The 23,561-nt window shown below is 47.4% G+C and overlaps 1 protein-coding gene across 1 annotated transcript in view; it reads left to right on the top strand.

Moving 5' to 3' along the window:
- NT5DC3 (5'-nucleotidase domain containing 3) overlaps nucleotides 1-23,561 on the top strand; it is a gene marked incomplete at its 5' end in the record, with an annotated part of 31,995 nt that overhangs the window by 5,645 nt on the left and 2,789 nt on the right. Inside the window, 11 exons of the mRNA XM_081082440.1 lie at nucleotides 6,262-6,336; nucleotides 7,019-7,074; nucleotides 10,588-10,678; nucleotides 11,629-11,766; nucleotides 13,979-14,039; nucleotides 14,482-14,584; nucleotides 14,719-14,820; nucleotides 15,582-15,663; nucleotides 16,853-16,939; nucleotides 19,900-20,040; nucleotides 22,783-22,847. Coding sequence (XP_080938566.1) covers nucleotides 6,262-6,336; nucleotides 7,019-7,074; nucleotides 10,588-10,678; nucleotides 11,629-11,766; nucleotides 13,979-14,039; nucleotides 14,482-14,584; nucleotides 14,719-14,820; nucleotides 15,582-15,663; nucleotides 16,853-16,939; nucleotides 19,900-20,040; nucleotides 22,783-22,847 — 1,001 coding nt within the window. The remainder of the gene's footprint in view (nucleotides 1-6,261; nucleotides 6,337-7,018; nucleotides 7,075-10,587; nucleotides 10,679-11,628; nucleotides 11,767-13,978; nucleotides 14,040-14,481; nucleotides 14,585-14,718; nucleotides 14,821-15,581; nucleotides 15,664-16,852; nucleotides 16,940-19,899; nucleotides 20,041-22,782; nucleotides 22,848-23,561) is intronic.

The raw sequence follows: 23,561 nt of genomic DNA, 5'->3' as shown, positions 1-23,561 counted from the left end.
TTACCTGTGATGTTGACCTTGACCGCCCGATGGAGGTCGTGCTTCCATGTCCCTGCCCTGTTCCCCTGTCCCATCCTTCCCATGCTGTGCTCTTTGGGAGGCTGCCACTCTGTGCAGCTGAGAGCTCTCTTGTCACTCGTTCAGAAGATACTCATTCAACGTGTGTCCCGACTGCATCCACTTCTCACCTCTCCCACGGCCACCACCCTCACCTCCACCCCACGGCGCAGTGGCCTTCTGGCTGGTCTCCCTGCTTCTCTGTTCTTGCTCCTGAGACTGCTCTCCATTTGGGAGCAAGAATGAGCCCTTAAATATTAATCACGTCCTTCCTGGGCTCAACCCCACCTTGGAATGACACAGAAGGCCTCCTCACCAGCCTCTCCTGCCATCTGCCCTCACTCTGCTCTAGTCACACCCGCCTGCTTGCTGCTCCTCGAACTCTCAGACACGTTCCTGCCTTGAGGCCTTTGTCCTTGCCATTGCCTCTGCTTTGGAAGTCAGTCCTGGCCCAGGCAGCCTGAGCCCTTGCTTCTCATCTTTTTTTTCTTCTTCTTAGATTTCTGCACCCTTGAACTGCCTTTTCTTTGTAGTATTTATCACCACCAGGCCCGGAATTGTATGTGTTTGCTTATCTGGAAACTTCTTCGTGGCAGAGACTGTGTTGGTTGGGTTCATGGCTGTATTCCCAGGCCCTGGCACAAAGTACGTGCTCAGTAAATACTTGACGTCATTGTGGAATCCCTCAGTTACGCCAGGGTGTACCACGCTCGGTGTGGAACTGCCCTTCTGATGCAGGTCATTTGCCCTCACCTGGTTTGTGTGGATTTTGGAGAGCTTTGCTCTTGTGCCCTTCTGCCCTGCCTCTAATTAGACTCAGAATCTAGGCTCCTTTAAACAGCAAACTGAGACCTCCGAAAGGTGGATGTACTTACAGGCACCTGGCCCTCAGGAACTCACGGGCGTGTTGTGGTGTCGCGGTCACTGGCTGCACCCAGAGCTCTGTGATTAGCCAGGAAGGGCACGCGGCCCAGCTGCAGATTCGTAGGAATGGCACATGCGGGCACTCCTGGGTCCTCCGCAGGGTTTTAGTCTTAACTCTCCTCAAAGCTGGAGGGGACATTTCTGTAGCATTTTCAGGGGGAAACCTTGACCTTTCTCTGTCTGCACACACCACCCTCCCCAGATTGCACCCGAAATTGGAACAAATCCAGGCACTGAAGGAAACCAGACTGGGCCTAAGTAAGATGTTTTAATGAAAAGCCCAAGTGAAAGTCTTTTATCTTTTATTTTTCTTCCTGCTTTTAGGGATACCAGTAGCCTTCATGACAGGTTGGGGGAGTCATGTTTCAGGATGATGGAAAGTTTCTAACCTGAAGGGTCCAGAAAATCTAGCCATGGGCCATTGGAGAGAATGTGACCTTCCAGCTCATGTGAGCGGCTTTGGCTTCCCTTGACCGGATATTGCTGTGACCGGCTATTCCTAGAGATGCTGCCTATGTGTGTGTGTGTGTGTGTGCATGTGTGTGAGACTGCGTGTGTGTGCGGTGTGTATTTATGTGCATGCTGGTGTGTGTGTGTGTGTGTATGTGTGCATGTGTGTGAGGCTGCGTGTGTGTGCGGTGTGTGTTTATGTGCATGTGGTGTGTCTGTATGTGTGCATGTGTGTGTTAGAAAGGAGCCCATCATGGGGACATTGGGGACTTGGCTGCTTGTGTGGGGAATTACAGTTTAGGGGCAGGAGTGGAACAATCCCGTCCCACCATTTCATTTTCCATCTGAAGGAAAAGGCCTGGAGAGGTTGTGACTCACCTAGAGTCCTCCAGGAGAGCTGCAGAGGCTAATGGAGTGGGTGGGCCTCAACGCCCAGGCCTCCTGGTTCCCCATCCTGTGAAACAAGTCCGTTTTCTTGAGCACTTACTATGTGTGGGAGGAGGCTGTCCTGACCCCCACCCCACAGGCATCTTTTGACCTAGTCCTCTCTGCTTTCCTGTGGGTAAGACTCTTGTTATCCTTACCTTAGAAATGAGAAAAATCGAAGCTTAGAGACAGATGACCTTGCCCAAGGTCACACAGATAGCACACCATAGGACTAGAATTTGACACCTGGTCCCGCAGCCCAGGGGCCTCTATTCTTCATCGGATGTTGTCCTGTGGAGGCTCCTTCAGCTGCTCCTGTCAGTTCTCCAGCCATTGACTGTGGTCTATCACAAGTGGCTCCAGAAACAGCGAAAGTGACAGATGGGCCCAGGTGAGTGAGTGACCGAGGGAGCCCAGCTCAGCCTTGTTTCAGAAAGGAGCCGCCAGACTTTTGAGCAGTCCATGTACAGACTTTACACTCTCTCATTCACGCACCTCTCAGCTAAAACAGACAGCACCACCTCGTCACCGCATGTCCTCTCAGCAAACTCACTGCGCCTCTGAGGTGGCAGGTCTGCTGTCACCAGCGTCTAGGGGTTGGCTCAGAACTGATGGTGAGGTAGTTGGGGTGGACCTGGCCTGACCTCTGTTGATCTGTGTGAGCCTGGGCAGGCTCATCAGATTATTCAACAGGAAAACGGACATGAGGTGCCCTTCATCCGGGGGAGTAAATAAAATCAGGTCGCAGAAAGCGCCTAGAACAGTGTGGCACATGGCTCAGTAAAAGCCCTCTCTTAGTAACAAGTTAAATACCTCCCTCCTGTCCCTCCCCAGTTAAAGGAAGACTGCAGCGGCGTGGATTGCTGCTGCCTCTCTTGGGTTTAGCAGGACTGTGATGTGTGTGCTGGGTGCTGGGTGCTGGGTGTGTGTGTGTATGAACTGTGCACAGTGTTCTGAATTCTTGGGAACGCCCATGAGTGGAACTATCACGTAGTGATTTCTTGGCATGCGAGGTAGGTGTTAGATAAATGAGCCTAAATGTGATATTTGAGTCAGCGCTTTTTGCAGCTTGAATTGAAAACTTGCTGAATGTGGTTCAGCCTGGTGGGACCGGGAAATGTTCTCACGCCAATGTGACTTTGGCCCTGAAAAGTTAGTAGTGCAGCCTTGCAAAGCGGTTTCTTGATCACTGCCTAGTTTTTTTGTGTGTTTTGTTTGAGAGGCAACAAGCGTTTATTTGAGAAGAAAGAATTGATTCAGGCAGAAACCCAAATAGTACTTCTATTGTGATGTGAAGGCAAGGGGATTTGTGAGAAGGGAAGGGAAATAATTACATGAATAGAGAAAAAAAGTTCTATTGGTGATAATAAGCTGTTATTCTTTGTTTTTTAATTTAATTTTATTGTTGACTTTATTATAGATGTCCCCATTGTCCCCCCTTAGCCCACCTCCACCTATTCACCCTCCCCCTGCTTCCCTCTGGTCATCACCATACTGCTATGTGTGTCTATGGGTTATGTATATATCTTGTTGATGGTTTCTTTTGCTGTCCAGAGCTTTTTGTTGTTATTGTGTTTTAAATATCTTTTTATTGATTTCAGCAAGGAAGGGAGTGGGAGAGAGAGATAGAAACATCAATGATGAGAGAGAATCATCTATCAGCTGCCTTCTGCACGCCCCCTACCGGGGATTGAGCCAGCAATCCAGGCATGTGCACTTGACTGGAATCGAACCTGGGATCTTTTAGTCCGCAGGCCGATACTCTATCTACTTAGCCAAAACAGCCAGGGCTGGGATAGTTTTCTTAGTTTCTCTTTCTGATAGTTCATTATTGTATAGAAATGCCACTAATTTCTGAATATTAACTTTGTATCCTGCTACTTTGCGAAATTCATTTATTAGATCTAGTAGCTTTTTGGTGGAGTTTTTAGGGTTTTCTATATACAGTATGTCATCTGAGAATGACAGTTTTACTTCCTCCTCTCCAGTTTGGGTGCCTTTTATTTCTTCTTCTTGTCTGATTGCTGTGGCTAGGACTTCCAGTACTATGTTGAATCAGAGTGGTGAAAGTGGGCATCCCTGTCTTCTTCCTGATCTTAAGGGAAATGCTTTTAGTTTTTGCCCATTGAGTTTGATGTTGGCTGTGAGTCTGTCATATATGGCCTTTATTATATTGAGATATGTACTTTTTCTTCCCACTTTGCTGAGAGATTTTATCATAAATGGGTGCTGGATTTTATCAAATGCTTTTTCTCTGCACCTGTTTATAAGATGGTGTGTTTTTTAAAAAAATATATTTTATTGATTTTTTGCAGAGAGGAAGGGAGAGGGATAGAGAATTAGAAACATCAATCAGCTGCCTCCTGCACACTCCCTACTGGGTATGTGCCCGCAACGAAGGTAAATGCCCTTGACCGGAATCGAACCTGGGACCCCTCAGTCCGCAGGCCGACGCTCTTTCCGCTGAGCCAAACCAGTTAGGGCAGATTGTGTGGTTTTTATTCTTCATTTTGTTTATGTGGTGTATCCCATTGATTGATTTGCAGATATTGTACCAACCTTGCATTCCTGGAATAAATTCCACTTGATCATGGTGTATGATCTTTTTAATGTATTGTTTGATCTGGTTTTCTAATGAACAGCATCCCTATGTTTATCAGGGAATATTGTCCTATAATTTTCTTTCCTTGTAGTGTCTTGATCTGGTTTTGGAATTAGAATATTGTAAAATGAGCGTGGGTGTTTTTCCTCCTCTTGGTTTTTGGGGAATAGTTTGAGAAGGATAGGTGTTCGTTCTTCTTTGAATGCTTGGTAAAATTCACCTATGAAGCCCTCTGGTCTAGGACTTTTCTTGGTTGGGAGTTTATTGATTACTGCTTCAATTTCACTAGTTGTATTAAGCTGTTTTTCTTGAGCTATACACAGTACTGATTCTAAAGAATGTCCGTGACTCTGTTATTGTGGTCAGAAGGTTTGCTTTCCTGTCAGTTGTATAGAAGACAGTGTTGGTTTGGCCTGGTCCAAAGGTTATCTTGCCCAAGTCAAATAATCCAGATGTTCAAGGAGCAAGACATGCAAGGTAGTTCCTCTGGGATGGTGGCTCCAACTACATTAGAAATGGCTCTGTTTATGCCATTTTTCACAAGTTCCGTGTAGTTGAAGAAATGTTTGTGCCAGACAGGCGTGTCAGTGGCACTCAGTCCGCCAGAGCTCTGCTTTATTTTGAGACGTTTTGGCTCCAGAATGACGTGTCTATGGATCATTTTCTCCTCCAGGATTCTGGAAATTTTAATGCCTGTACTCGGTGTAATGAACCTACATTTTGCCCAGGGAGAGGGACTGTTTGTAGTCTTTGTTGCCCTAAGGCATTGTGGGAAGTGTAGTTTGGAGGTGTTCCCTGTGGCCACAAGCATTCTTAAAACTGCAGGAATTAGGCACCTGGGTTTTTACTTAAGCAGTTAAATAGGGATTGGAAGATCCTGGTGACACAGCCTCTCTAGACTCAAGAATACCTGTTCTATCCTGCAGGTCTGTGCTCTGAGGGAGGAGAGTGTGGGGGGTCAGAGGCCGAGCCTGACTCCCCGCCCACCACTCCCCAGCTGTGTGGCCCAGGCCAGGTGGTTTCATCTGGTGCCTCTGATGTCCCATCTGTGAAATGGGAATGGCAGGGCCTGCGGTGCCCGGTACATTGGTGCTGTCAGTGGGGTAGCTGGTGTTCCAATGCTGAGACTGGGCAGGAGGGAAAGACTTGGATGAGGAGGGAGCTGGGAGGAATAGTTTAATAACCAGGAAATACCAGGGGGACCTGAGCTACCTCCAAAAGCCACATTTGTTCTGAGTCAGAGCATAGGAGTGGTAACTGGCTGAGAAGGGCCCCTCTGAGCCTGAGCGGGGAGGACGTTGCCCTGACACTGCAGTCCCTCCAGCCCATGGAAGGTGAGCAAGCGAGTGACCTGCTGACCAGATGAGAGAGGCAATGGAAGCTACGTGGAGGGGCTCTTCTGAAAAGTTTTCAGCTGGGGTCTCTTCACAAAACCTGGTAATGGGCCATCCGAGGGCTGTGACATGGAGGTGCTCCAATCTGAGCAGAATGGATGGTTGACAGTGTGTTAAGGGAGGTAGAAGCAGGGGTCTCAGGCGTCTGGGAGTCTAGGGGCGGAGGAAAGAAGGAGGGCAGGGGCAGTAAAGACGAGAGAAGTTGGAGGGATGAGACTGCCTGTGGAAGGCTCTGGGGCCGGAAGTGCTGCCTCCAGAAGCAGAGGGATGTGTGCGATTCGTCCCCTCTGATCCTACCTTTCACCAGAGTGTCAGCCACCTCGGCCTTTGTACAAGGACCAAAATGGACACTACCTTGAACCCACTAGTGCCTTGTTAGCTAAAACTGGTTTCTTTCTTTTTCCTTAGTATCCTGCGGAAATCAGGAAGTATGAATATGACCCAAATTTTGCAATTCGTGGACTTCATTATGATGTGCAGCGGGTAGGTTTAATCCTCATGTTTTTCTCGTTTAACGGTGTTTGGATATAATGTACTCCTGGTGCTTTTCTTTGCTCAAACACATACATTGATTTTAAATTCATGTTCTTGGGGGCCACAGAATTGGATTCTTCAAAACGCCTTTGGATAAAGGCTTTTTCAAGAGACCATGTATTAGAAAAGCACGAATGCACTCAGCAATTTGGGACATACCGTTCATTTCCAGTAGTCCTTGTTGGTGCGAGGAGGAGCCAGTTGTCATACCTTTCTTTGCAGATAGGCCGTGTCTTTCTTTTTTATAATACTTTTTAAATTTATTTCAGAGAGGAAGGGAGAGGGAGAGATACAAGCATCAATGATGAGAGAGAATCATTGACTGGCTGCCTCCTGCACACCTCCTACTGGGGATTGAGCCCACAACCCGGGCATGTGCCCTGACCAGGAATCAAACCTTGATCTCCTGGTTCATAGGTCGACGTTCAACCACTGAGCCACACCAGCTGGGCTAGGCCATTTCTTTAATGAGTTGCACACTGCTTTAATCAGTAAGCAACGCTTTCAGAAACATACAGCTGCTTCCTTGTTGTAACAACTTAACTGTCGATAGAATTTATAACGGCACCCGGAGTTCTCATTCAGTGTGCAAATTGTTGTACATTATTTACCTGTGTTTATGTTTTTGAAGGCAGTCTTGATGAAGATTGATGCTTTTCATTACATCCAGCTGGGGACTGTCTACAGGTAAGAGTAAGCTCCCTGGCTCCGACACTCATCATCCCTTTTCTCCTGGGCCCTGAGTTTTCTGCAGAGGAGTCCATCCTGGACATTGTTGCTCAACTGATGTACCTAAAGCACTTTCCTCAGCCACCCCTACTCTCTTCTAAAATCCGGAGGCCTCCCACACCTCTTAGGTTTTCTATCACCTCTAAACCCTTAGCTTCCCCTTTTTGCACGCACAGCTTCTTAACTTACTGGCTTGGTTAAGACTCTGATTGCAAGTGACTGGAACCCAACTCAAACTGGCTTAGACGAAAACACAGCACTGGCTCACTGACTGAGAGGCCAGTTGCAGGTGTGGCTGGTTCTGGGGCCCAAATTGATGTTGTCAGAACTCTTTCCATTCCTTGGCTCTCTTGCCCTCTGGGTAAGTTCTCTCTGGGCAGGCCCTCCGTATGGGGACCCCTGGAATTACCAGGCTTCCATCCCCCCAGCTCGAGAGAAGGGCAATTTCTCTTTCCTAGAGTTTCAATCAGTCTTAGAGGGAGCGGATGCTGGGCAGGGACAAACAACACGTGTATTCCTCTCTGAGTTCTCTCTCCCTGCAACATCTATTCATGCTGGCGGCCATCCTACCAGGATAGTTTTCCTTCCTTTCTGCTCCTTAAAATCCCAGCCCTCCTCCAGCCCTCTCCTCACCCCTCAGCCTGAAATGGTCTTTGTCTTTGCTCTTGGCTTCTAATAGTTTTGTTTCTTCTGTAGATAAATAAGCCATTGTGTTAAGGTGTATGGGTGGGGCCAGGCAGGAGAAGCCAGCTGAGGGGCAGGAGTCCACCTTTAGATCCTGGGAAGGTCTCTGTGGCCTGAGTGCCGAGAGGGGTGTGGCTGAACCAGCAGGGGCCCATGTGTGGGCTCTGGAGTCACGCTTCCTGAGTGGAAACTCAGACCCCACCACTTAGGTGTGTGGCTTTGAGCAAGCTCTCGAGTGTCTCAAAGCCTTGGTTTGCTCCTCTGTCAAATGGGCATGGCCCCAGTGCCCTCCTTAGGGGCAGCTTGTCATGCAGACTAAAGCATGCTTGAACGGTGCCCAAAGCACTCTAGGCACAGATACCACTTCTCTTCCCTTTCCCCTCAGAAGGGGTCGTGAATGAGTGAGTGGCTGGGAAGAATGCTTCCGGTTTCTGAGGCCTGAGGCCAGAGACCTGCCAAGGGGACCCAGTTGCTGCATCATGCTGAATTTTATGTCGTGGGCTGTGGGAGTGAGTGCCGCTGGGCAGGGGAGGCGGCACACTGCTCTCCACTGCAGTCCAATTTTGCACCCAAGGTTTCACTTCTTAACTGGAACCTTTGTGAAAAGCTAGGGTTGTTCCCATCACAGGCCCTTATCATGTACCAATTACTGTTCATATACAGTAACTCGTTTAGTCTTCTCAGTAACACTAGGACAGTGATGGCGAACCTATGACACACGTGTCAGAGGTGACACGCGAACTCATTTTTTTGGTTGATTTTTCTTTGTTAAATGGCATTTAAATATATAAAATAAATATCAAAAATATAAGTCTTCGTTTTACTATGGTTGCAAAGATCAAAAAATTTCTCTATGTGACACGGGACCAGAGTTAAGTTAGGGTTTTTCAAAATGCTGACACGCCGAGCTCAAAAGGTTCGCCATCACTGCACTAGGAGGTAGGTACTATTATTGTTTCAGTTTTAAAATGACACTGAGACCCAAAGAGTTAAATTCCTTGTCTAGGTAATAAATACCCCTATTAATTAAGGGAGGTGGGATTTGAACCCCAGGCAGACTGGTTCAGATCTGTGCTCCTAACCCTTGTATTTCTCATAACCACATGGGTGTGTAAAGTAGTTTTCAGTGCTGGTTTACACACCCTGGAGCAGGCTGATTCCTCGGCTGCTTTTGAGCTGGCATTTAGTTATGTGGGCCTTAAGGATGCAGCTGTGTGCCCAGGTTCCTGTGTCCGTGCTCAGAGGCAGCAGTGGCTTCCGAAGGACGGGGTCGGGCCCAGTGTGGAGGCTGAGAACCTTCCTGGCAGAATTCTTTTACTTTTTGTATTTTCTTTCCAATTGTTCAAGCTGTACAGGTGTGCACACTTGACTGCTGCTACCTTAGCAAGCGCTGTTTTCCAAGGTCACTGTCTGGAGTGATCTGGCTTTGTACCAGCGTCTTATCTGATTTCTGGAGCGGAGATAAACGGAAGTCCATGGCCCCTTTTGTTTTCAAAGCTAGTACTTGTAACAAGTTAATCAAGATCGAAGGCAAACTATTAATGAATCCACTCGGCTATTTTTAGAAGTCATACGGGGGTGGGTAATGGAGGAAAGAGGCTGAAATTAAACTTTCTTTAATAATATATCAAACGTAAATTATTTTTGTATGTATTTTAATATTGGCCAAGTGACTCGGCATTTTAAGCAACCTGTGTGTATCAGTAACTAACATCCTTATTGAATCACGTATTACCCCTGTTGCAGTGCAGTGTGGTGCTCCCACCACTCCTTCTCTGGTCCCTCCTCATGGTGTCTGCTTCTCGAGCGCCTTCTCTTGGAAGAAGGGGGTAGAGGAGCTGACATTTCCCCCGGTTACTCTCTAGAGTGGGACATTCCAGGTGAGGAAACTTGAGACCACCGAGCCCTGGGTGCAGGCATCTGCTCCCAGCGGCGCTGGCAGAGGCAGGGCTGTCATCCAGCCGCTCTGACTCCAGAGCTTATTTTTTCCTGCGTGCGGAGGAGCTGGATTCATTTGCAGATTCCCCCGCAGCTCCGGAGGCAGGCGGGTGGCGGGTGTTACCTTGGCGTGTCCCGATGCGGAAATGCCTTCACTGTCACGTAGCGTTGGGTCACCCCTCCTGGAGGTGGTGCCCGGGCGCCTGCCTTGTGTCACGGGGTTTGGTCCCCTGAGCCTCGTGCATGCCTTTTTCCATCTCGGCACTGACCTTAGGGTGGAGTCTCAGAGGGCACAGGGATGATGGAGATGGAGCCAGCCTTTCTCTCCCGGATGCATTAAAAACATTTTTTTAAAAATGGAAAACTCACCTCAAAGGAAGGCATTAGAAAGCCTTGGACCTTGAGGGAGGCAGTGTGGCGGAGAGGTTGAAGACCCACAAAGCCCTCGGACCCAGTCCTGACCCACCTCTTCCTACTTTACTGACCGGGGGGAAGGTACGTGAACTCTCTGTGCCTCAGTTGCCTCTGGGGGCAAAAGGGAGGCATGACGGTGCCTTTGGCCTGGGATTGCAGAGAACTAAGCGAAGGACTGTGTGGAACTCAGATCTGGCGTACAGTAGGTGCCATGTGATCTGAGCTCTTATCTTTCTGCTCTTCTTACCTGTCGCGTGGCAGCAGGAGTAACCGTAGTAGCACTTTGCCTGTCATTGGCAGCAGTTACTAGTGGCACATCGTGCCTCCTGGTGACGCCTCACACCTTGCTTGAAAATCCCCAGCACTTGCCAGGGGTGTGCCAGTCCTTGCTCTCGCTGGCCAAGCTCTTGAACTGCGCTGCCTGTCTTTCCCCAGAGGCCTCAGTGTGGTCCCGGATGAAGAAGTCATTGAAATGTACGAGGGGTCCCACGTGCCTCTGGAACAGATGAGCGACTTTTACGGCAAGGTAATGAGAAAGGCTGTATTTAGGTAAAGCAGCCTGTCTTTTTCCTCCTGAAAACATGGCCTGGGACATGGAGAGCTTGGATCCCTAGGCTCTGGGACTGCTCAGAGGAAACTGACGAGGAACGTTGGGATTGTGTTTTGAGAGACCCAAGGTTTGAGAGAGATTAGTATGGAACAGGCTCCGTAGGTTCTTTCGTGATTCTCCTTCCTCAGGCCTTTCCTCCTTACCTGATGAAGGCTCCTTACGCCTTCCTGGTACCTGCCCCTGTTTGCCACCCCTCCTCCCCCGAGGTGTCCCCACGTTCTGGATGAAGTCCTTGGGGGCTGTCAGTGCAGCGGCTGTTGCCTCCCCTGAGACTGAGGGCAGCAGGTCACCCTGTGCCTGAAGGGAAACCTCTGTTTTTCTAACTTTTGTGGTTCTCCTTGCCCCCCGCATTTTTGCTTCTTATTAGATGCGTTGCCTTGCTTGCATTGTCCAAGTGCAATGGCAGATGTCCTACCAGCTGGTAAACTGTTAGAAAAGTTGGCAGCCATTCAGAGAAAGGCTCTTTTTCAAGCTCACACATAGGCTTGGGAGGTGCTCAAACTCGGGAGAGTCAAGTGGCTTTTTCTGCCTTTCCAAGGGTGTAACCTCCCTGCTCTCCTTGGAGCTCGATGGGACTGTGAGCTGGGAGTTGGACACAGCACAGAGGGGAGTGAAAGGGGAGGGCGGTTAGACTTTGGGGGATTCCCTTGGATGTGCCACTTACGCTCAGAGTGAGATGTCAGCTCCGCCTGGCTGAGAGGAACAAGGTGAGCCTTTTTTAGTCTGTATGGTTAGAGTTTTGCTTTTCTCGTGGAGAGGGATCAGGTTGACCAGCCCCCCCCCCCCCCGCCCCCGCCCTCAGGAAAGGCCGAGTCTGGCCCTGCTGGGTGTGGGCCTCGGATTCTCACTGTGCTCCCTGCCTGCAGAGCTCCCACGGGAACACCATGAAGCAGTTCATGGACATCTTCTCCCTGCCTGAGATGAGCCTGCTGTCCTGCGTGAATGAATACTTTCTGAAGAACAACATCGACTATGAGCCTGTCCACCTGTACAAAGACGTCAAGGTTGTGTGGGTGGGGGGAGGTCCTGGGTTCCCACCCCTGGCGCTTTTCCACGGAACTAGCGGAATCCTGAGGCTCCTGCGTAGGTTAGGTGCCTGACATAGCCTTTGCCTGGGAGCGCTTGTATTTGTGGTTTGTCCCTGAAAATTGTAAGATGTTTTGTTAGGAGAACTGGAAATCGGTCAAATTTGTTGTTAAAAGAAGAGGGCGCTCATATTGCTACCTGGATTTCTTAATTCTTCCTGAGGCCAGAGGGGTGAGTGGTGACTGTGGTCTAGCTGTATCCGGCTCATCCCTGAGCCTGGCCAGCGGCTGGGTGGCTCTACAGAAAGACGGGCATTTGAGTCTCAGGCTGTGGCCCAGGGACGCAGCTGCCCACAGGAGGCGCCATTGTCTCTGGTACACAGAGGTGCCATGCAGGCTCCTGGAGGCCCTGCAGCAGCTGTGGAAATCTATTCAGAAGGGGAGAGAGAGCAACATAAATATTTATATGCATATACACACCTCATTTATATAACTCTGTACTTATATGCTTTCATTCATAGTCACATGTTTAATATTCTTTAAACTGAACTTTTTCAGTACTTAAAAATGTTTATGTTATTTAATATGGTTTTCTTATATGTTTCTAAGCATGTGATAGAAATATATTTATATGAAATACTAGAGGCCCGATGCACAAAATTCGTGCAAGAGTAGGCCTTCTTTCCCCTGGCTGCCGGCACTGGCTTTCCTCTGGCACCTGGGACCTGGGCTTCCCTTGCAGTCCCAGGTTTGTCTGGAAGGTCGTCCAGAAGGATGCCTGGTCTAATTAGCATATTATGCTTTTATTATTATAGATAATTTATATATAATACATATTTATTGAAATATATGTATTTTTAAAAGATCCATATTCATTCCTACAGTATTTTTTATTATATGTTTATGACTAATTTAAAATTTTGACTGCCCTGAATCCTGGGTTTTAGGCAGATAAAAGATGAATTATAGTTTCTCAATATCAATCTGGTGTTCTGTGAACTGAATTTAAATAGTTTCTAATTTCCTTTTCGTGCACACAAATACTTCATTTGTAAGAATCTTTAAGAATCACTTGTAGTTATATAACCCCTTGCACTCGTGAGGAGAGATGTTTATTTAAAAGTTTAGTTTTTACTATTAGTGTGACGACCACCAACAGTGAACACATATGCCGAGTTTTCTGTGTTCTGGGCACTGTTCTTCTTAGTGCTTTATGCATATTAACTAATTAAACCCTCAGGATAATGCCTTGAAGTAGAAACTGTTATTGTCACACTTATTTTATAGATAAATTGAGGCACAGAGAGGTTGAGTAACTTGCCCATAGTCACACAGCTAGTAATTAGAGTCTAGATTTTAAGCCGGGAAGTTTGGTTCTGGCTTGCTCTTAGCCATTGCCCTCTGCCGACGTGATGGCAAAATGAGCCTGTACTGGAAAGGGATCGAGGTTGAATTTACAGCCCAGAGTGCTCACGCTTGACAGAAATCTGCGATTTTCTAAGGCTTATGGCCCAGTTTGTCCACAGTCAAGTCCCCTGTCACCGGCTCTGAAAGTTTCCAGGTGCCACCTGTGTAGAGGACCTTCTCGGTGCCACCGGAGAGTGGGGCTGTGCTCTGACACCTGCCAGGCATCAGGCTGCCACACTCCTGGGCCTGCCAAAGGGTTAGCTGCTTCCTCCTCCTCGTGTCCGAGGGCTGGACCACATCTCTGCCGGAGTCAGCATCCCCACTGGCGGTTCTCCCTCATTGGCAGCACTGAAGAGAGGCAGGTCCATTCTCTTGTTGTCTCTGCCTCTTTCCTAGATGACTGAACCTGCTGTTGGGGTCTAGGGGAGGGTGCAGAGATGAAAAGAACAATAATGCCCTTTGCCCGGATGGCCTGGAATCATTTGTTCACGATCCTGCATATAAATTATGTTTTATCATGTGAGGCTTTTTTTTTTTTTTTTTTTTTCAGAATTATCCACACAAATTATCTGCTCCCAGTGACCCTCTTGTAAATTGCATGGAGAACTGCCACTATCACCATGGAAACTTACGTTTTCCCCACAGGGGCCACCTCTGACAAATGGGCCAAGATTTAGATTTCATTTAGTGCTTGGATTGCAGGCTCCTCACGACAGAGTGCCATTTCACTTGTATTGCTACTCAGGCCAGCATGCTCATGGATTAAAAACGTATCTTTTGACAGGATGCAATTCGAGACGTGCACATCAAAGGAATCATGTACCGAGCCGTCGAAGCAGACATTGGTACGTGTTTGGCATTGCCACGAAGTCGTTCCAGGCTGCCCCTCCCCTATGGCCCGCTGCAGGCATCATACTTTCACCGCAGGTGCTGAGCAGACTGTAGCGCCTTTCTGAGTGCCGGGCAAGGGCCCTGCATCCCCACCTCTCAGCCGTCTCCCTCCTCTTTGCTTAACAACTTGACATAATCCTGACTCAGAAGGAGAGACACTGGCAGCTGCATCCCCTTCGTTTTTTCCCCTTAGACCTTAGACCGAGGAGGCGGGGGTCTTGGCTACTGATGCACCGGACACTGATAGACCACCCTGACCCAGGCTCCCTTAAGACTGCTTTCTCTTCCCCCACGTGCCCTGGACAGCGCCGGGCCCGCAGGCCCCGTTCAGCAAGCACTGGCAGACTGAGTGGGCCTCGTGCTGAATCTGTGTGTGCATTTTTCTCTTGCTCTTAGATAAGTACATCTGCTACGCCGAGCAGACCCGCGCGGTGCTGGCCAAACTGGCTGATCACGGCAAGAAGATGTTCCTCATCACCAACAGCCCCAGCAGCTTTGTGTAAGTCCTGAGTTTCCTGGCTGGCTTCCGCCTCACTTCATCGATTGCATGTCACAGTGGAAATTTGCAAAAAAAAGTTGCAAAAACAGTTAACCCCTTCAGTGCTAGACTAACGTGGCCGGCATGTTGTTTAGGGACAAAGGGATGAGCTATATCGTTGGAAAGGACTGGCGGGACCTGTTTGACGTGGTCATCGTGCAGGCTGAGAAGCCGAGCTTCTTTAACGATAAGCGGAGGTGAGTGCCTGCCTCTCCAGGGGACTAGGTTTTCCTCACTTGCTGCTGTGAATGCTTACGATGGAGCGTGTCTTGGTGAAATCCGGTTGGAAATCACAAGCATCTGCCGTCAACACCTTTGATTTTAAAGTCGTCTAGCAAGTGCTTGTGAGGAGAGTGAGATTTGTGCATAGCAGACATCTTACACAAATCAAAATGGATCTCAGTTCAACTCGGGCTGCTTCAGTCCTCTTGGTCAGGCTTTCAGAAATTGACTGATAACAATGAAAAATACAAACTTACTCTCACAGAGTATATTAGATCTCTCGATGCAGATGCATTGTGAAGTATAACAAAACAGCGGCAACAAACCACCTGGTGGGTAGCTCTTTTGAGCTGCAAACGGTACCTTTAAAATTGCAGTTGGAATTTGCAAAACTCTGCAACACAGGTTTTGCATCAGGTGGAGTAAATTTCTACCAAGACTTATAGAGTGTCTTTCTGCCCCAGTAGTCTTGGGAAATGGGAGCCATTGTATATCTGACCCTGGGGTTCTTTCTCTACTACAAGTCCTTGGACCCAGGGATGGGGTGTGGGCGGTGGGGGTGGAGCCACAGTTTGGGAGACCTTGCCCTGGGAGGGGGAATGCCGGAGTTGTTTCCAGGGATTTCTCGGGTTCGGGCAGCCCCCTTCTGTTCCCAGTGGGTAACCATGTGGTGTTTCACACAGCAGGCGGCCTGCACAACCACCACCCTCATAACGACTCCCGTTTCTGTTCTTAGACCTTTCCGAAAGGTGAACGAGAAAGGTGTCTTACTCTGGGATAAAATCTACAAGTTGCAGAAGGGCCAGATTTACAAGCAGGTACCTCACGACCAGTTTATCCCTTTGGCTGCTTGGCTGCGCGTGGTCAGTAATGATGACAGTTCACGAGGCTCACTCGGGCTGGCAGTGCTCAGTGCTCTGCCTGGTGGCCTGTTTATGACTTGGTGGCAGAATTTAAGCTTAAGTCAGTATCTACATCAACTCAGAATTGAACAGTTTCTTAAAACGAAATGGAAAGCATTACTTTCCATAGTAAATAACAATTAAGATATCGGTAGCAAAGCTTGGAAATGTCTCCATAAGAAGCATTTAATCACATGGCACATTATTTGCCAAAATTAGTAATTATTTCGTGACAAGCTATGTCTTAATCTACAGTTTTAATATATTTTGATATTTTATAAGGCTTGCAAATATTTGAATAACTGATTGACTTGCTGACTATTATTGTGTTACTGAAGTTTTTTTTTTATGTATTGATACACTCCTGGTGGGTTTAGAACAGGGGTGGGCAAACTTTTTGACTCGAGGGCCACAATGGGTTCTTAAACTGGACCGGAGGGCCGGAACAAAAGCATGGATGGAGTGTTTGTGTGAACTAATATAAATTCAAAGTAAACATCATTACATAAAAGGGTACGGTCTTTTTTTTTTTTTAGTTTTATTCATTTCAAACGGGCCGGATCCGGCCCGCGGGCCGTAGTTTGCCCACGGCTGGTTTAGAACAACCTTGGCATTAAGTATATGTAGTAGGCCTTGAAAACTTAGCTTTGAAAAGCCATTCCACTTCTAGGAAGTTAGCCCAAGAGAATGATTAAGATGTAGCTAAAACCCTACTATAAGAATGAAATTACTTACAAAATAGATAACAAAGTAAATGATAACAGGGAATTTGTAAAATGGATTGTGGTACTTCTCAGGAATGGAATTACATGGCAGGTTAATATTTTACCTGGGAATACAGCCATAGCCTGTTAAGTGTGAACAGATTGTCACAAAGAGGCATATACAATATGAACCCTTTTTGAAAAGTACATCTGATGTAGAAGAAAGGCCTGAAAGGTTTCACACTAAAATGTTTTTGTCTTTATATTTTGTTATTTAAAATAAGTTATAAAAGCAAAATAATTTTTTTGAAGTTTAAAAAAAATTAGGTATTTTGGGCCATGGGTTATATAAGAGCTTCTATCTGTCACAGGAGATAATATCTGTATTTTCCTTATTGCAGGGCAATTTATATGAATTTTTGAAGCTTACTGGATGGAGAGGATCCAAAGTGTTATATTTTGGTGACCATATATACAGTGACCTGGCGGTGAGAGGAGCCTTTTTTTTTCTATTTCTTCAGTTGGGGACAGACGTGTTAGTCCCACTTACTAAGGAATTTCTCTTTTGGTTAAGACCATTTTTATGCTTTCATAAGCGAGGAGTAGGTCACATTTTTAATGCCTTATATTTTATAGAACAGGATGGATCAGTCATGAAAAAGACACATTTTTTGGGGGGGGGAAATGATGGAAGTTAGCAGTTGACTCAGAGTTTAATCAGAAAATCTTTCCATTTAAGTAATGGTAAGAAATAAATGCCAGTGCTCTTTTCTTTTCAATTTATCAATGCGTCAGAACCACACAACTGCCGCATAAAGACTTGAGGCATCAGTCAGGGCTCCGTTGCCAGCCTGTCGCTTTGGATGCGTTAAAAACTCACTTTTCCCAGAAACAGCCCTTAAGAGAAACGAGGCTTTTCATGCCATTGGAATGACTAGAGGGGATTGCAGGCCTTGAATTATGCTTGAACCTGTAGTTGGAACAGTATGTCATTGGAGCTAGACGGGTCGGTCCCAGCGCCTGTGTGTAGTGAAATCTCCCCAGGTGACTCCTGTGCACACCTGTGTCGTCCCGTCTGTCTATGGAGAGAGGTCTTGTGGAAGGAACCATGGGCTCAGATTAGAAGACCGTAGTTTTTACCCCAGTTCTACTGTTTACTAGCTGTGTGACCTTGAACACTTCCCTCAAGCTCTGATGTCCTCATTTGTAAAAAGTGTGAAATAAGATAATGTATATAACAGTGCTTCATAAGCTAGAAATATAAAGTGTCACTATCAGGGTGTCGGCACTCCCAGAATGTCTAGCCACGGGACGTGGCATCACCGTGGGTGTTTGCCTCTTGCTAGGTGGGGTCTTCGGGCCTGATGAGATGCTGTGTACTGCCCTTAGGTCATGTGGTACGTGGCCCTGTGAAGTCAGTCTCTCTCTCTCTCTCTCTCTCTCTCTCTCTCTCTCTCACACACACACACACACACACACACACACACACACACACACACGTCTGGGTGTGGTCTTGTGGCATGAGCTCCACTGGGACCTTGTACGAAATGCAGATTCTCAGCCTCGCCCCAGACCTACGGAGTCAGCAACTCTGGGGGCGGGGGGGGGGGGGGGGGAGCGCCTGGCCATCTGTTTTAACCAGCTTTCCACACTAGAATTTGCTATCGGTAGTGCTGACCTCAGAGTGAGTTAGGAAGGACCCCCTCCTCTTTGATTGTGGGAAGAGTTTGAGAGGGATTGATGCTAACTCCTCTTTCAGTGTTTGGTAGAGTTCACCAGGGAAGCCATCTGGTTCTGGGCTTGGCTTGGTTGGAAGTGTTTGGATTACTAATCCAATCTCCTTACTAGTTAGAGGTCTGTCAGATTTCCCGTTGCCTAGTGATTCAGTCTTCGCAGGTGTGTGTCTCTAGGAATGTCCGTTCATCTAGGTCAGTGGTCCGCAAACTGCGGCTCGGCAAACCACGGCTAGCCAGCCACATGCGGCTCTTTGGCCCCTTGAGTGTGGCTCTTCTACAAAATACCGGCTCTTCCACAAAATACCGACTTCTGCGCATGGGCCACGAAGTTTCAATCATATTTTGTGGAAGAGCCACACTCAAGGGGCCAAAGAGCCGCATGTGGCTCTCGAGCCGCAGTTTGCCGATCACGGATCTAGGTTATCCAGAAGGTGATGGCATACAGAAGCTCAGAGTACTCTCTTTAAACCTGTTTATTTCTGTAGAATCGGTATTAATGGCACCACTTAAATTTCTGATTTTACTAAGTTGAGTTCCTCTCTTTTTTTCTTAGTTATGCTAAAGGTTTGTCAATTTTGTTGATCTTTTTGAAGAACCAACTCTTGGTTTTGTTGATTTTTTTTTGTTTTGTCTTCTATTTCTGATGTAATCTTTATTTTTTCCTTCTGCTAACTTTTAGTTTACTTTTTCTAGTTCCCTAAGATACAAAGTTAGGTGATTTGAGGCCTTCTTTAGTGTCGGTGTTTATAGCTCTAGATCTCATCCTCAGCAGGCTTTTGCGGCACCCGTAGGTCTGGGTGTGTGTGTTTGCATTTTGATTTGCCTCGAGGTATTTTCTGATCCCCCTGGTGGTCTCTTCTTTGACCCATTAAGAGTGCTGCTCAGTTTCCACATAGTTGTGAATTTTCCAGTTCTTTCTTCTGCTGGTGAGTTCTAGTTTCATTCCTTCTAAGTAGAAAAGGTGCTTTTTTTTTTTTTTTTTTTTTTTACGATTTCAGCCTTTTAAAATTTGTTAAGACCACTTGGCTTTGTGCATTTACTTACTTATTTGTCATTTGTATTTCCCATGAGGGCAGGGATGTGTCAGTTTTTGTTTATTGTTTTAGCCTCAGTTTGTAGAAATGGGCCTGGCAAATAGGACTTGATAAATATTTGCCAAATGAGAAAATGAATGACCTTTTAGTACAGCGATTGCGTATCTTAGATTTTCTGGGACATGACTGACATCAGGTCGCTTGGCCTATTGTCAGCTCATAGGGTTATAATATTGGAATGAAAACTGTGATCGTGTGTGTATGTTGTGTGATCATTCCAAGTCTGATATTCCACGGTTCCCCATGACCCGCGAGGCCTGGCGCCCCGTGGGTGTTCCCTGCCGGCTGTGGATGGATAGTATCGTGGTCCATCCTCTTTCTGCCCCTGACCTAATTGTTGTTTTACAGGCCGTGGATAATGATTCCAGACCTGAGTGTCTGCAAGGGCTGTGACTTACAGCAGTTATTTCCAGAACAAATTTTCTTGGGGTGAAATGATCAAAGCCCTAGGCTAACTTGGGTTTAATGGCATGTAATTCATTGAATTCGTCTTGGTTAATAACTAACCATTACAATGAAAAAGTAATTCAATGAGTGCCTGTTGTGTCTGGGACAGGTCATGCAATGACTTAAAGTCCATTGAGATTAATGTTGACTCTCTGTGATCTTTGTGAGCAGGACTTGACCCTGAAGCATGGCTGGCGGACTGGTGCCATCATCCCAGAGTTACGGTCTGAGCTCAGAATCATGAACACGGAACAGTACATCCAGACCATGACCTGGCTGCAGACGCTGACCGGGTTACTGGAGCGAATGCAGGTTTGAGATTTCTTTCTCTCCTCCTTTTTCTGTAAGCCTCAAGTTAGTGCACTGGCCAGTGTTAGATATTCTCTATTTAATTGTGGTTACAAAGTATGAGGCATAAGTCATCCTGCAGAATAATTACGGGGATTATTTTGCCCCTAAGAGTTTTGCCAATTTCCCTGAAGAGACCTCTCTCAACGCCCCCAAAGCCATTTGGAGAAAAAGGCTTTTGTTTACGTTTCTCTGTCTGCAATTCCAGTGGCCTCACTCCCAGCGCAGCCCCTTAGGGAGATGTCCTGTGGGGGTGGGATTCGAGAGCCTCTGCCTTCCTGTGGGGCTAGCCCTGCTTCTGCCATTAGCCTGCAGTGGGCTTCTCCCCTGGGCCTCAGTTTCCCCTTCTGCAAAATGAAGGGTCCTGCGGAATGAACACTCAGGCTGGGCACCACAGCTTCCTGGAAAGTCTCCAAGCAAGAGTCAGGGCCCCGGGGTGCAGGGGCCACTTGCTTTTGAAGATAATAACTACAATTGGCTGGCTCACTAGAGAGCAGTGGTGGGTTTTTCTTCCCATAAGTCACATATTCAATTTTGTTGTTTGTTTGTGGTGATTTCCTGGCCTGTGAAGATGTCCCTCTGTGGCAGCTGTGACCCCTTTTCCAAGCTCATGAGGCACCTTGCTTTCTCGCTTGGTTCCGCTGGCAGGCCTTCAGCCCTCTCGGCGTGAGGGCCGACTCTTTCAGGATAAGGGGCACGGATGCGCTCTCTTGGCTAACGCACCCGCAGCCTCTGCCCACGGCCTGCCAGCCCGCTTTGGAGATGGCCAGGGAACTGCCTTGCCTGGCCCAGCTGGCAGCCTGTGTGAGCTCAGGCAGAGCTGCGCGGGGTGGCAGGCCAGGCCCGCACTCCAGGGTGCCCACACTGCAGAGCACGGGGCCCGCACTGCCCGGTCTTGCTTCCATGTGCTCCGGCTCCCTTGGTTCTCGACTCTTCTCTGACAAGGACTCGTTCTGTTTCCTGCCCGTGCTCGTCCGTGAGATGGTTTTCTAAAAACAAAAGTCATCGATTCTGGGTTAATGTAGCCTCAAGTCTGTGCAAGGGTCATACAGTAATATGCATGTGTATGTATACATATGGGTATATATGCACAAGAGTACATGTGTATGTATACATATATGTATATATATGCATGTGTGTATACATATATATGTCTAAGTAAATTACTTGTGACACTCTACAGATTTTTGATCTAGTCACGTACATTGTAGAGTTTAAATTCTATAGTGAGTGATTTGTTAATTGAAACGTCAGAGCTATTTAAACTATGCTCACAAAACCATCAACACCCCCAGAAGTGCCGGGCCAGCCGTCCGGTCTCCAGTGACACGGCCAGTGGTCATTTGGTATAGCTGCTGCCTGCTGGTGTAGGCAGTGGTGTTGGGCAAGAAACCCAAATTGCAAGCTCAGGGTTTTATCTGAGTGGCAGAGACCCTGAGCGCGTGCCTGTTGGCCAAGCTGGTGAGCTGGGCAGACGTGGTAAACAGAAGGGCCTTGGCTCCCACGTCAGAGGCAGATGGTTTGTTTGGTCTTTTCCTCCGGGCCCTGAGGCTGCCCCGTGACTGTGAAGGGCAGGGAGCCACCTGTCCCCTGCGGTCACACGCGCCTCTGATTCTGGCTGAGCCTCCTGTTCGGCCACGGGAGCCTCGCAGAGAGACTTGTGAGATTCCATTGTTAGGTTGTGGGCAGTTGCCATGTTCTTGGTGCCTTTGCTCTTATTTCAGCCCAACCCGAGAATTCTCTGCTTTCCCATCTGGTTGAGGTGCTACGCCTTTTTGCCTTTTACAAAAACATTTTTTCCCCTTAAATGTTTTAAAAGATAATATAATATTAAGGAAGACAGCATAAAACAAATTATAATTCTACTACCCTTGCATAAATTAAAGAAAATATTTTATGTTAATTTCTTAATATATGCACATATTTTCAGGTGCTTCCAATTAGTGGATGTACCTGTTCTTTCTACTTACCTGCCATTTTTATGTTGATGTATATGCATAATATATACATCATGTGATAGGTTAGTATGTATTAAGTATATGTTCATATAGGTAGCACATATGTGTAATGGCCCTGGCTAGTTTTGGCTCAGTGTTTAGACTGTCAACCCGCAGACTGAAGGGTCATGGGTTCAATTCCCAGTCAAGAGCATGTACCTCGGTTGCAGGCTGATCCCGGGCCCTGGTTGGGGTGTGTGCGGCAGGCAACCAATTGATGTGTCTCACATTGGTGTTACTCTCTCTCCCCCTTCTCCCCTCCACTTTCTCTAAAAAACAAAACAAAACAAACAAAAACCAATGGAAAAAATATCCTTGGGGTAGGATTAAAAACCAATATGTGTAATGGATACATTACACATATGTACAGTATACACATAGACTTTATATAATTACATATGCACATGTTTATACATATCCTTTAATAATACTTTACTATCTCCTTTAATAGAGGCCGTGTTTAATATCTTCATAATATCTAGTTTCATTTGTTGAACCATGGTTCTGTTGTTGGACATTCAAAACTGTTTTGGTAAAGAAGGGAGGGTTGCAACTGGGAAGTCTGAAAATGTATTATTTCATGCAAGTGCCCATCTCTCAGATTTGAATAAAATTTGTTCACGAGGAAAGCTGCTCATTAAAATTTCTTATTAACTACTGAGTTTATTTGCTTCCAGAACATTCTCAGTAATTGGCTTGTGTCCTGTAGGTACACAGAGATGCGGAGTCCCAGCTGGTTTTGCAGGAGTGGAAAAGGGAGAGGAAGGAGATGAGGTAAGAGCACCCAGTCCTGAACATAGGGTGTCCGCCACCCTGACACGCATACCCATGGCCCAGGCATACTTCCAGACGCCCTTTTTATCTCCCAGGCATGACTGACCGCCTGTGGCCAGAGCCACCCACCCCTCTGCTGTCATTGAGGGATGTGTGATGTTTCTTTGAGGCAGCAGTGACCTCCCGCACACCTCCTGCCCTTGCATTTGTTTGTTTCTTTTTTTAAAACCAAACAAACGTGCTCTTCCTTCTCTCACCTAAACAGACATACGTATCTTGATTCCACATTCCCTGCCAGGCCCCATCCAATGTGAAGGCCAGGGGAGGAGGAGCCTGCTTTCCCCCCCGCCTGCTTGGCTTTCCTATTTGGGCAGCTGGGGCCCACGTGTTGGTGATGCTGGCCGCACAGCGTGGCTCCCGGGACAGTGTTGGAGGCGGGCCCTGCACCACAGTGAATTCCTGGGGCCCATCCAGCCCTGGTGCTCATCCGTAACCACGGCTGTTTCAGGAATGTGCCCGCACTCAGTGTGGTGGTGTTGACCCGTGAATGCCTGCCTGCTCCCCGAAAAGTTTGGCGGGTTTGTGTCTTAAGGGGTGGTTATTCAAGTGGCCCCTGGACAGCTCTGCTTCCCTGAGAGGATGTGCTGTGTGGACACTGGTTACAGGATCACTTCTGCTCTTGTGTGTGGCCGCCCCTGCCCTGGGAGCAGCTGT

The sequence above is a fragment of the Myotis nattereri genome (genome assembly GCF_964212035.1).
Source record: "Myotis nattereri genome assembly, chromosome: 2".
In the NCBI taxonomy this organism is placed as follows: Eukaryota; Metazoa; Chordata; class Mammalia; order Chiroptera; family Vespertilionidae; genus Myotis; species Myotis nattereri.
Note: the sequence above shows the minus strand (reverse complement) of the source record. Positions and strands in the feature narration are given on the sequence as shown.